This window comes from Chaetodon trifascialis, chromosome 12 (assembly GCF_039877785.1).
Source record: "Chaetodon trifascialis isolate fChaTrf1 chromosome 12, fChaTrf1.hap1, whole genome shotgun sequence".
Lineage (NCBI taxonomy): Eukaryota > Metazoa > Chordata > Actinopteri > Chaetodontiformes > Chaetodontidae > Chaetodon > Chaetodon trifascialis.
In genome coordinates, this window is record NC_092067.1 from 27,078,217 (window position 1) to 27,090,612 (window position 12,396).

Genomic DNA, 12,396 nt, shown 5'->3' on the forward strand with positions numbered 1-12,396 from the left:
GCGATGCGACACTGGTGGCTGGTGTTGCCAGATTGGGTGTTTTTTCCACTACATATTAAGGCCTGTTTATGATGTGTTGTAGCCGGGTTTTCGCCTGGAAGGCTCTTTAGAAATCTGGCACCCTATTGAACGAAGTTAAACTGAAAGAGCGTGCCGTTCACAGTAACGTTCAACAGGCAGTAATACAGTACGTTCAGTTCACCTTTGCCCAAAATATGAACGAGTTCATGAACTATTGTTCAATGAACGCGTTCAGGCACAACACTGCCCCTGGTGGCAGCTGGAAAACAAAAGAACCATGTGCAAATCTGTGCTCTTGGTTTAAAAATCGTGCTCTCGGATCCATAATCCATGGGGACAGATTTGAAAACCGTGCCCATGGATTTGCCGTCAAGGCTGTGTCCCAGTTTAGTCCAACAGCTCCCTCGTGGTTTCAATGTCTGCTGGAAACATTCCAGAAGCAGAGCGTCTGTTAGTCAGCAGCCGCTTTCATAATATACTGTACTTTTAAAATATTATTTAGAGTTGCTTTACATGGATAATGTTTTACAAGCATATATGCAAGTCACACCCACCACACCAACAACACCTGCAGATTCAAGCCTCCAGAGTTTGATGAAGATGTTTACATAAGAGTCACTCTTGGTGGAAGGTTTAATGAGACCCATGGAGGGTGAAGCAACCTGATAAAAACATTTTCCAAATTTTGGAGATGAGCTCAAACTAATTTCAAGACGATCTAACTGTGAATGAAATAGGGAATGCAGTACAGGAGACATGGTACTGCAGTCTTTAAAGTGACATCGACCTCTGCTTTCAGGTTTTATTCACATATTCCTGTGATATTATCAGCCTGTTTCAGTAATCATTTTTGAATATATGACTTTCTTGATGGATGAAGACTTAAATGTTACATATATAACTCTTGGTGGGCATGTGGAAGTTCACAAATACAGATACCTTTATTTTGTGATTATGTTCACAGCATATATTCTCATAATCTGCTGTAATTCCACTATTGTGTACCTGATCTGGATTCACAAAAACCTCCATGAGCCCATGTACATTTTCATTGGAGCTCTGTTGATCAACTCTGTTCTTTACAGCACGACCATCTACCCAAAGCTTTTAGTTGACTTTTTATCTGACAAACAGGTCATATCACATCCAGTGTGTCACTTTCAGTTTTTCTTATTTTACTCTTTAGGTGGTTCAGAGTTCTTGCTGTTGTCAGCCATGGCCTATGACAGATATGTGTCTATATGTAAACCTCTGCAATATCCAAATATCATGAAGAAATCAACTGTCAGCATTTTCTTGCTTTTCTCTTGGCTTCTTCCTGCTTGTCTGACCGCGGGGGCAGCTGCATGGAGTGCTAATTTAAAACTCTGCAGCTTTATTTTGAAAGGAATCTTCTGCAACAATTCCATTTACAAACTTCACTGTGTGACCTCGAGACCACTATCTGTGTATGGTGTATTTGTTTTGCTCAGTATTGTATTTTTTCCTATGCTCTTCATAGTTTTCACGTACACAAAGATACTCATAATATGCTTTCGAAGTAGCAGAGATGTCAGGAGAAAAGCTGCACAGACCTGTTTTCCCCACCTGCTGGTTTTAATCAGCTTCTCCTTGTTGTGTTCGTATGATATCATTATACTTCGGCTGGAATCAGATGTTCCAAAAAGCGCACGTTTAATAATGACGTTACAAGTGGTTCTGTATCACCCTCTCTTTAATCCAATCATATACGGACTGAAAATGAAAGAAATCTCTAAACACCTCAGGAGGTTGTTCTGTTAAGTATCATCTGTTGTATCAACACTGAGAGATAATAATTTCTTCTCAATGTTTTGTAGAGAGATCAACCAAATGACTGATGATGAATTTAATGACTTACCAATGAGAAGTTTTTCAAATGTCAGTTTTATTCAATCAAGTAATCATAAGTTTCATTATTAATGCTTCCTTTTCCTGTTGATTAGCCACAACAGACAAACAAACAAAGAGGATTGTTACTGGTAATAACATTCACGTCAGTAAGTCTGTCTCTGGTTGTACTGGTGAAGGTCATAATAGCCATTGAGTGAATATGAACATTTTAAATGTTGAAAAGTCAAAACTTTAAAATAAATTAATGCTGATGGTTAATATTTGATCTGTGAAGTCTTGAACACAAAAGCAGTTAACACAGTTTTCTCTTTTAATTTGTTGATATGGAATTCAACCAAATTAAATATTTTAGCAGCTTGATATTGCTGCCGTCCACTGACGTCTTACGGTCCACACCCACCAGCCCACCAGGTGTATTGTGTTAACATTCATGAGCCAAGTGAATGGACTCTTAGCCACATCATGGCTAACCCACCTTTGAACGCAGGCCTCAGTTTGTTGTTTTCAACGTGGAATCCCTGATTTGTCAGATAGTGCTCAGAGTTACGACGACAGCAGTCAGAGATCCTTTTTCTTCAGTAAACCAGTCAGGTGCAATGTGGCTGTAGCCAGAGGTGTAGTTAATTGTAGTGGTTACGCTGTAATGCTCCCACTATAGCCAGTCCTCTCAGCCTCTCTGTCCCATTAAAACCAGTCCTCTGAGCAGAAAGTCCATGCACCGCCAACTGAAGGAAAAAGTACATCAGCAATGTAGCAAATGTAGAAATCAGCACAGGAGGATCCACCGTCGGGGTTGTAGCATTTAGCCAAACCCCATATTCACCTGCTGGTCACCTAACATGTTGGCTGTGTTCGATGTGGGTCACTCAGGGTCCTTGCTGCGTGGTGTATTAAATCAATGAATGATTGAGATAGATGCAATCTAATTTTAATCTCTGTTGAAGTACAATAACACTACCTTTAACCCATAATGACGTCATCCTTAGTTTTAGTGCATTATTGTTGGTTGTTGTGCTGTTCACAAACTGCTAGGTCAGGTTGAACAGGCCCATCGTTTGGCAGCTCAGTTTGCTGTCACATCTGTCGACCCAGTACCAACAAAAAATTGCTAAAGTGAAATTTCGTCCACAAAATTATATTGTTACATATCCCTGTGTACTTCTGAGTGGGGATATGCAGTCCATGCGTCATGTAGACTGGAGCACAAGAGGGAGATACGAGCAAGAAACTGACCCGACAGATGAAGTTCCATAAATGTTACTCAGGATATTTGGAGTTACATGCGTGTTTACCCATTAACAGAACACTAAATGCTATGTTTCCTGGACAGGGTAAGCTTCTGTTTAAGTTAGGACAGTATGAGAAAAATAAAGGTTGAAGTTCACTGGTAGACTTGGGTAGGGATGCTAACAGACGAATGTAGTTGTGGTACTTTGGAGCACGGGGGCTCCACAGGGGACAGTCCTCTCCCCCTTTCTGATACAGCCATTGTTGGACGCGTATCACAGGGGAACGAATTGGAATACAGGGAAGCTGTAATCAACTTTGTCGACGGGTGTTATAATAAACGCATAAACGGCAGCAAGACGAAGGAGATGGTAATTGATTTCCAAAGGAACGTACCACAGACGACACCAGTGACCATCCGGGGCTTGCACGTTGAGATCATGGGGGATTACAAATACCTGGGTGTTCACCTCAACAACAAAACAACACAGATGTCCTGTACAGGGGGGTCCAATGTCATCTGCACCTGCTAAGAAGACAGAGGTCCTTTGGAGTATGAAGGACACTGTTAAAAACTATTTTTGACTCTGTGGTGGCCTCTGCAGTTTTCTGTGCAGTGGTCTGCTGGGGCTGTGGAAGCTCAGAGAGGGACAGGAAAAGACTGAACAAGCTTTGTCCTGGACTGCCCTCTGGACGCCATCGAGGAGGTGGGTGAGAGGATGATGTTGGCCGAGCTGACATCGATCATGGGGAACCCATCCCACCCCCTGCATGAGATGGTGGGGGGCTTAAGCGTCTCCTTCAGTAACAGACTGCTGCATCCAGTGTGTAAGAAACAAGCTACCACAGGTCCTTCATTCCAGTACCTGTCAGACTCCTTTACCTCCAGCATCACGTGACGTAGCTCTGTGTTGATGCTTCTTTCTCAACTCTACATCTTAAACCCACTTTTTGTTTGCATTATTGTTTCAATGCTAATATCTGCTCACATTTATCCTGTTCACCTGGTGCAATTTCTGATTGTGATTTGACCTCTTTATGCCTCTGTGCTTGCTTTTTGTAACCTGCTGACTCTAATGACTAAATTTCCCTAAATCTTATCTTCTATCCATCCATTGTTTATACCCAGCACTCCCTTTTCGGGGTTGGGGGGGCTGGAGCCTATCCCAGCCGGGCGAGAGGCGGGGTACACCCTGAGCCGGTCACCAGCCAATCACAGGGCAACATATACAGACAGACAACCGTTCACGCTCACACTGACACCTAAAGACAATTTAGAGTCACCAATCAGCCTAATGAGCATGTTTTTGGTCTGTGGGAGGAAGCCGGAGAGAAGCCACGCATGCACGGGAAGAACACGCAAACTTCACACAGAAAGGCCCGACCCGGGGATCGAACTGGCGACCTTCTTGCTGTGAGGCACACGCACTACCTGCTGTGCCACCGTGCCGCCCCTCCTATCTTATCATATCGTATCTTAATACCTCATAGCATCAGAAACAAAATCCATTTGTGCTGCTTCCAGTATATGAACATCATGTATTCATCCACAGCACAGTGCCCAGTATTGATCCATAACAAGTTGGTACTTGATGTGTGAGCCACAGTCCAGTTCTGACTACATTCATCAAATCAAACCATACATTTTCTTACTCATGTCTGCGCTGTGAACTGTAGTGTTTCTTATTTTGTCAGAGTTGTGTGGACTCCAGCATTGTAGACTTTATATTGAATGCACTGCTACAGTCGGCGGTGTGGACCATCAGACATCAGTGGATGGCAGCAACATCATGCTGCTAAACATATTTTATTGGTTCATATTCCATATGTTAACAAATGAGAAGATAAAATTCATCAACCATTTCAACATTTCAAATGTTCAAACTTCACTCTGTGGCTCAACTTCATCAGTGCAACCAGAGACAGTGTTATTCATATTGTTTTACAAGTGACAATCTTGTGTTTTGGTACTGCTCATTGAAAAGAAACAATAATAATGGAACTTAAACCAGTAGAATACTTTTCATGGAACAGTCAAATCTTCTCTCTACAAAACATTATTGAGAAGAAATTATTATCTCTCAGTGTTGATACAACAGATGATACTTAACAGAACAACCTCCTGAGGTGTTTAGAGATTTCTTTCATTTTCAGTCCGTATATGATTGGATTAAAGAGAGGGTGATACAGAACCACTTGTAACGTCATTATTAAACGTGCGCTTTTTGGAACATCTGATTCCAGCCGAAGTATAATGATATCATACGAACACAACAAGGAGAAGCTGATTAAAACCAGCAGGTGGGGAAAACAGGTCTGTGCAGCTTTTCTCCTGACATCTCTGCTACTTCGAAAGCATATTATGAGTATCTTTGTGTACGTGAAAACTATGAAGAGCATAGGAAAAAATACAATATTGAGCAAAACAATGATGCCATACATAGAAAGTACTCGTGAGGTCACACAGTGAAGTTTGTAAATGGAATTGTTGCAGAAGATTCCTTTCAAAATAAAGTGACAGAGTTTTAAATTAGCACTCAGCGTAGTTGATCCAGCCATCTGACAAGCAGGAAGAAGCCAAGAGAAAAGCAAGAAAATGCTGACAGTTGATTTCTTCATGATATTTGGATATTGCAGAGGTTTACATATAGACACATATCTGTCATAGGCCATGGCTGACAACAGCAAGAACTCTGAACCACCTAAAGAGTAAAATAAGAAAAACTGAAAGTGACACACTGAATAAGATATGACCTGTTTGTCAGATAAAAAGTCAACTAAAAGCTTTGGGTAGATGGTCGTGCTGTAAAGAACAGAGTTGATCAACAGAGCTCCAATGAAAATGTACATGGGCTCATGGAGGTTTTTGTGAATCACAATCAGGCATATAATAGTGGAATTACAGCAAATGATTAGAATATACAGCATGAAAATAACCACAAAATAAACATATCTGAATCTTTCCACTTCTACATACCCACTAAGAGTTATAGATGATAAATTTAATTCCTCGTTCATTGAGACTGTCAGAAATAAGAATTAAAGCATGAAACAGTCAGACAGTGTCACAAACATACCAAAGTCCAGTTGAGTAAAGAAGCCTCAGACGAACAACTGATCGGTAATCAGTGTCTGAGTGTGTCATTCGTTCAGCGACCTGACCTTAAAATGCAGTTAGTATGTGTTCATCTCTAAGTTCAGATAGTGCTCGATGTGTGCTCGTGAAATGTTTTTTATCTGATTGCTTCATCCTCCATGGATCTCATTCAACTCTTCACCAAAAGAGACAGCACGTGACCAACTCTGTCAAACGTTCTTGTTTCACCTGCTTTATGTTTTCTGTGCCTCATTAAACAGCAGTGGTACAGTACTGTAATCATACTCAAATATCTGCTGGATATTGGATATGGAAATATATTTCTTGCACCATTTCTTCATACTGTTTCACTTCGTCTGGCTTCATTTCAGATGGGTGTGTCACCCATCAGTGAGGACTGGTGCAGCGCCTGTGTTTTTGGTTTTTAACTGGGAAAATCTGTTCAAGTCAACATATTTAAATCTCACCCGTCATGATGTCCGATGTCAGCTCGGCCAACATCCTCTTCTCAGCCACCTCCTCAGTGTTGTCCAGAGGGCAGAGCCAGCTCTCCTGACCAGTTTGACCAGTCTTTTCCTGTCCTCCCAGAGCTTCCACAGCCCCAGCAGACCACTGCATAGAAAGCTGCAGATGCCAGCACAGAGTCTGAAAAAGTTTTTAACAGTGCCCTACATACTCCAAAGGACCTCAGTCTTCTAAGCAGATGGAGATGAGGTGACTTTGACTTTGGCCCCTCCCATACAGGACATTTGTGTGGTTTGTCCAGTCCAGTCTGCGGTCAAGGTGAACACCCAGGTATTTGTACTCGTTCGCAATCTAAACATCCAAACCCTGAATGCTGACTGGTGTTTTCTGTGGCACATTCCTGCAGAAATCTACCACCATCGCCTTTGTTTTTCTAGCATTTATGCGCAGGTGGTTCAGTCCACACCAGGTGACAAAGCTACTGATGACCTCTGTATTCCAGTTCATTTTCCTGTGACACAGATCCAACTCTGGCTGCATCACTGAAGAACTTCTGCATGTGGCAGCTGTCTGTGTTTCGTCTGAAGTCCATTGCTACAGAGTGAAGAGGAAAAGAGGGAGCAGTGCACGCTGTGCAGCAGCCGTGCTGCAAACCACCCCGTCGGACTCACAGTCACAAAGCCTCACATGCATGCACGCGGTCTGTTGGCGAGCTAGTTGATGGTCCATGCAGCAAGGTGGCAGTCTACTCCAGCTCCCTCCAGCTTACCCCTGAGCAGTGATTCTTGGATTGTGTTGAAAGCACTGCAGAAGTCAACTCATTTTGCTCCCAGTATTCTCCAGGTGAGAAAGGGATCTGTGAAGTAGTGTGGCTCAAAGATGCGTTTTTAAAAGTTTTAGGGCAACGACTGAGCTGGATGGCACAGAGGAAAAGGACATATCAGGCTTTGGAGACACACAATACTTCTTCAATTCAGAGTTGGTTTTTAACATGACCTCAGACACTCTTCTGAAGCCACTGAACTGGACTGTCTATGTCCCTCAGCTGTGTCTAGAGATTTTGTCCATGAAGACAGAATCCTTGAAAAGGAACCCTGCTGCAGTCCAGCACTCCAAAAAAGCCATGTTCAAAGCCTCCATCGCTGCAGCAGCTGCTTGGAGATGTGGCCAAAAGTTCACCGGTGCCTGTCGTGGGGGTAAGCTAAGAATCCCCCAGCGGACACAACTGATGACGGAAAGTATACGGCTATGAAAACAGGCCTCCGGAGCTTGGCTAGATCAAGGGAGCAAAAACTCAAGTATATGGAGAGTTCAGGAAGGCCATGGAGAGAGACCACAGGTGGATGCTGGGAGGAGGTGGGCTCTAAAAGGCTTGAACAGCAGCAGCAGCAGCAAATGTTAGCATAGATTTCATGAGCGCGGTGTAAGAGTGGGCATGAAGCAAAAGAAAACGCAAAGCACTGATGGCTCAAGTACACGACCACAATCAAAAGCATGCGTTGGATATATGTTAGAGTGAAGAGTAAGCCATCTGAGTGGTCTCAAGCTGTTGTTGTATTGTTTGGGGGTATTGTCTGATTTTAGTATGTTCATGGACACCTTCATTTACATTTACCTGAATTTAACACTAAAATGACTTCTGACCTAAACTAACTTTGCACTTGATCTGTCTAACTCAGACCGTCACATTAGCTTTGGCTGAATTTCATCCCGCACCTCTCACACTGAAATCAGTTCAGGAGGGACTTTTAAATCTCAGGGAGACGAAGAGTGAAGAGCTCAGACCTTCATTTACTCACCGATGAAGTGCAGCTTCAGCATCCTCTTCTCTTTGTCTAAGCGAGGAGACAAGATGTCAGTCTCATCTGTGTGTGTGTGACCTGGTATTTATCACGTTGTGGGGACAAAAATCTGTTTAAACACGGTCACATTGTGGGGACTCACCTGCCTTATGGGGACAAAATGCAGGTCCCCTTAATGTAAATGATGAAATGTCAGGGTGCAGACTGAGGACAGGGTTACAGGTTAGTGAGGTTAGGGTAGGTACAGGGTTAGGAACAGGCAGACAGTGCTTATGGTTAGGATGAGGCTCCAGGAAACGAATGGAAGTCTATGTAATGTCCCCACAAGTGATGAAAACACAACGTGTGTGTGTGAGCGTGTGTGTGTGTGAGCGTGTGTGTGTGTGTGTGTGTGTGTGTGTGTGTGTGTGTGTGTGTGTGTGTGTGGTAGATAGCTGGAAAAACTTCTCCAAACTGCTCCATCTAAGCTGTACCGCGTACCTTTTTTATGTTTACGTTACGGTTGTTTGCTGTCACTAACAAGACAGGGTATGTTAACCGCCTTACCTGTTTCAGGTACCATTTCCACCTCTAGCCGACTCAGCTCATCCTGATTTCAGACAGTTAACAGGCCATTTGTTTCTGCTGTTTTTGTGTATATTTTTTGCATTTTTCACCCTTATGAACAACAACTTTGGTACTCCATAAAAGATCCTCATACTTTCTTGTTTTTTCAATCTGAGCAACCAAAAACGATGCAAAACATGAGCATTTTGTGTGCCTTATAATTATGGTATAGTTACAGAAGATCAATTCTGGCCCTCCATCTGCAGTTCCCGCCACAATAAAAGAGTGACGTGACCTCGCTTGCAAACAACCTGTTAATTAGCCAGATGCACCTTTGTCAGATAAGCTCAAAGCAAATGGACAATTACATTGCCTGACTTCATACTGGCTAACAGCTAAAAAAGCCTTTAAAACATACTCTCACTGTTGATAGCTGGTTTGTTTTCATACAGTAACCCAGTGAACAAGACCATATTTCTCTTTAAGTGGGAAGAAAACAGTAAACTCCGTTAGCATCGTTAGCATCATTGCTAACATTAGCAGACACTGTAGGATTAGTAAAGCTAAACAGAGGTTCAGTTTCCTCAAATGTATAAACTCAGTCTCAGCTATCGTGTCCGTTTAATGTCGGTCTGAACCACTAACCTGTGGTTAGCATCGGAGAGAGACACCGATCAAAAACATTGATCCAAGGCATCGATCTACGGACAGCTGCTCCAACGGTGGCGCGGTGACACAGGGGCGTTCAAAGACGCTCGGAAATTCAATACTTAAAAACAGAGACCTTAAAAAACAGACTCAATGTTTTTTTCTAATAAATTATACAGTGTACATGTAAACTCCAGTTTAGTTTCTGGTGAACATTTTGATGGCTTACAATGCTGCATGTATGAGCATTATGCATGAAGCTATAGTTTATGTGTTTGTGTGGTAAATGCAGACTCGTCATGAAGTATCCACCAACTGCTGCTCACTGCCGTCTGGGTCCTGGCTTAGTAAATTTAATATAGATTAAACCCAGAGGCACCACTCAAACCACAGGAGTCCAGTCAAATAGTCACAACAGTTATGTCCTACGTCTTTGGAACTGAAAATGAAAAAGGGAGTATTGGTCCAGATGTAGGGGGTCAGGGTGCTGATGTAGCAGCCGTGGTTAAGCATCGCCAACACAAAACGCTAACAGGACTCAGGACAGTTAGCTTAAGCACATTGAAATACTTCAAAGGTTAAAAAGCATAAAAACATCCGACAAACAGCTTCGTGTGATGTGTGTCACAGGTCTGATGACGCCTGTGGGTTCAGGGCTCTGGAGTTTTCTCAAGTTGTTTACATGTTGGTGGAGAGTTTGATAAGATCCATGGAGGGAGAAATGGTCTGATAAAAACGATCCACTGACACAGCACAGGTAACATGCACAGGTAGCCTGCAGTCCTCAGACTGACGCTTCTTCTTCGCTTGTCGTCTGATCCGCCTGCTTTATTGAGTAACTTTTGGGTTTGAGAACCTTGATGGATGTTGAATTAAATGTGACATATATAACTCTTGATGGTTATGTGGAAATGCACAAATACAGATATGTTTATTTTGTGATCATGTTCACAGCATATGTTCTCATAATCTGCAGTAACTGTACTGTTGTGTGTCTGATCTGCATTCACAAAAACCTCCATGAGCCCATGTACATTTTCATTGCAGCTCTGTTGATCAACTCTGTTCTTTTCAGCACGACCATCTACCCAAAGCTTTTAGTTGACTTTTTATCTGACAAACAGGTCATATCTTATTCAGCCTGTCTCTTTCAGGGTCTTATCCATTACATTTTTGCCTATTCAGAGTTCTTACTGTTGGCAGCCATGTCGTACGACAGGTATGTGTCCATATGTAAACCTCTGCAGTATGCAGCTATCATGAAGAAAACCACCACCAGTGTCCTGCTGGTTTCGGCTTGGCTTCTTCCTGTTTGTGAGATTGCGGTGGCAGTTTCTTTTAGTGTCAATGTAAAACTCTGTGGCTTTACTTTGAAAGGGATTTTTTGTAACAATTCACTGTTCAGCCTTTACTGTGTGCGCATAGAAACACTGTCTGTGTATGGTGTGGTCATTCTGCTGAACATGGCGCTCCTCCCTGTGCTCTTCATCCTGTTCGCGTACACCAGGATTCTCATCATTTCCTATGGAAGCTGCAGAGAAGTCAGGAGAAAGGCTGCACACACCTGTATACCACACCTGATGGTGTTACTCAACTTCTCCTGTTTAATTACTTATGATGTGATCGTAGTCCGGCTGGAGTCAGGTATTCCAAAAAGCGCACGTTTAATAATGACGTTACAAGTGGTTCTGTATCACCCTCTCTTAAATCCAATCATATACGGCCTGAAAATGAAAGAAATCTCGAAACACTTCAGGAGGTTGTTCTGTGTGCTCACACTGCTGTCACACTAACACATCCACACTGTTTAACGTACGTCGGTTCATCTCTGATGACAGTGCAGCGATGGGTTTTCTTGACGTGTGTTTAAAGGCAGAATGAGCAGCATTTCGTCGACGCATGTATGAGTCTGTGCAACGTTGTTCAGGAAAACCTCATTTTGCCTTTGATATGTTTTTAGGGCTGATTCATTTTAGACATTCATATGATGAATGATGATGAATGTCCATGTCAGTGACATATATATATGTGTGTGTGTGTGTGTGTGTGTGTGTGTGTGTATGTATGTATGTATATATAGGAATATTTGTTCCTCTTGCCTTGATTATGGAGGTGCAGTTGACTGAAGAAGAAGTGTCAGTCTTATCAATATATATATATTAATCACGATTAATCTCATGAATGTCATAGTTAACTCGCGATTAATCGCACATTTTTATTTATTCTAAATGTCCCTTTAATTATCATTTTAATGCTGTTATTAACATGGAAAAGTGGATCGGCTTGCTTTGTGCAAATGTTTTTTTATTGAAAACAACAACGTGTAGTGTCACTCTGAGCAGTCATTCACATCTGAATGAATCAAATCTCACACAGTTTAACACTGTCAATAAACAGACGACAAAAAAATAAATAGTTGTTTACAAAAAAGCCCCTTCAACAGCCCTTTCTAAGGGATCAACACAGGGAGATACAAGATAAAGTTAAGGTCACATCATTGTAAACTAGGACTCAGGCTGTAGTGCAGTAAAACCACGGCTGAAACTTTCCTTTCTTACGTTTCCTTTGAACATAACAGCATCCACATGTCTCTGTGGAAAGCCGTCCATCGTCGCCTGGTTTGACGAGGAGGCGGCGGAGAATTCGCCGTGTGTTTGGCCATCAAGTGGTGCTTCAGACTGGATGTGCTGCGGTGAAAATTCAGTTCACACTGACAAC

The 12,396-nt window shown here is 42.4% G+C and overlaps 3 protein-coding genes across 3 annotated transcripts; 2 read left to right on the forward strand and 1 right to left on the reverse strand.

The window, feature by feature from the left end:
• The first annotated feature begins 891 nt into the window (after nt 1–891).
• Nucleotides 892–1,803, forward strand: LOC139340394 (olfactory receptor 11H2-like). Its single transcript, XM_070976194.1, has one exon. It carries the CDS (start codon nt 892–894, stop codon nt 1,801–1,803), a length of 912 nt encoding a protein of 303 aa, XP_070832295.1.
• A 3,423-nt stretch (nt 1,804–5,226) lies between these two features.
• LOC139340395 (olfactory receptor 13C2-like) lies at nt 5,227–6,138 on the reverse strand. Its single transcript, XM_070976195.1, has one exon. The coding sequence runs from the start codon at nt 6,136–6,138 to the stop codon at nt 5,227–5,229; it is 912 nt and encodes a 303-aa protein (XP_070832296.1).
• A 4,400-nt stretch (nt 6,139–10,538) lies between these two features.
• LOC139339946 (olfactory receptor 4C12-like) lies at nt 10,539–11,471 on the forward strand. The gene has a single exon (XM_070975409.1). The coding sequence runs from the start codon at nt 10,539–10,541 to the stop codon at nt 11,469–11,471; it is 933 nt and encodes a 310-aa protein (XP_070831510.1).
• The last annotated feature ends 925 nt before the right edge of the window (nt 11,472–12,396 follow it).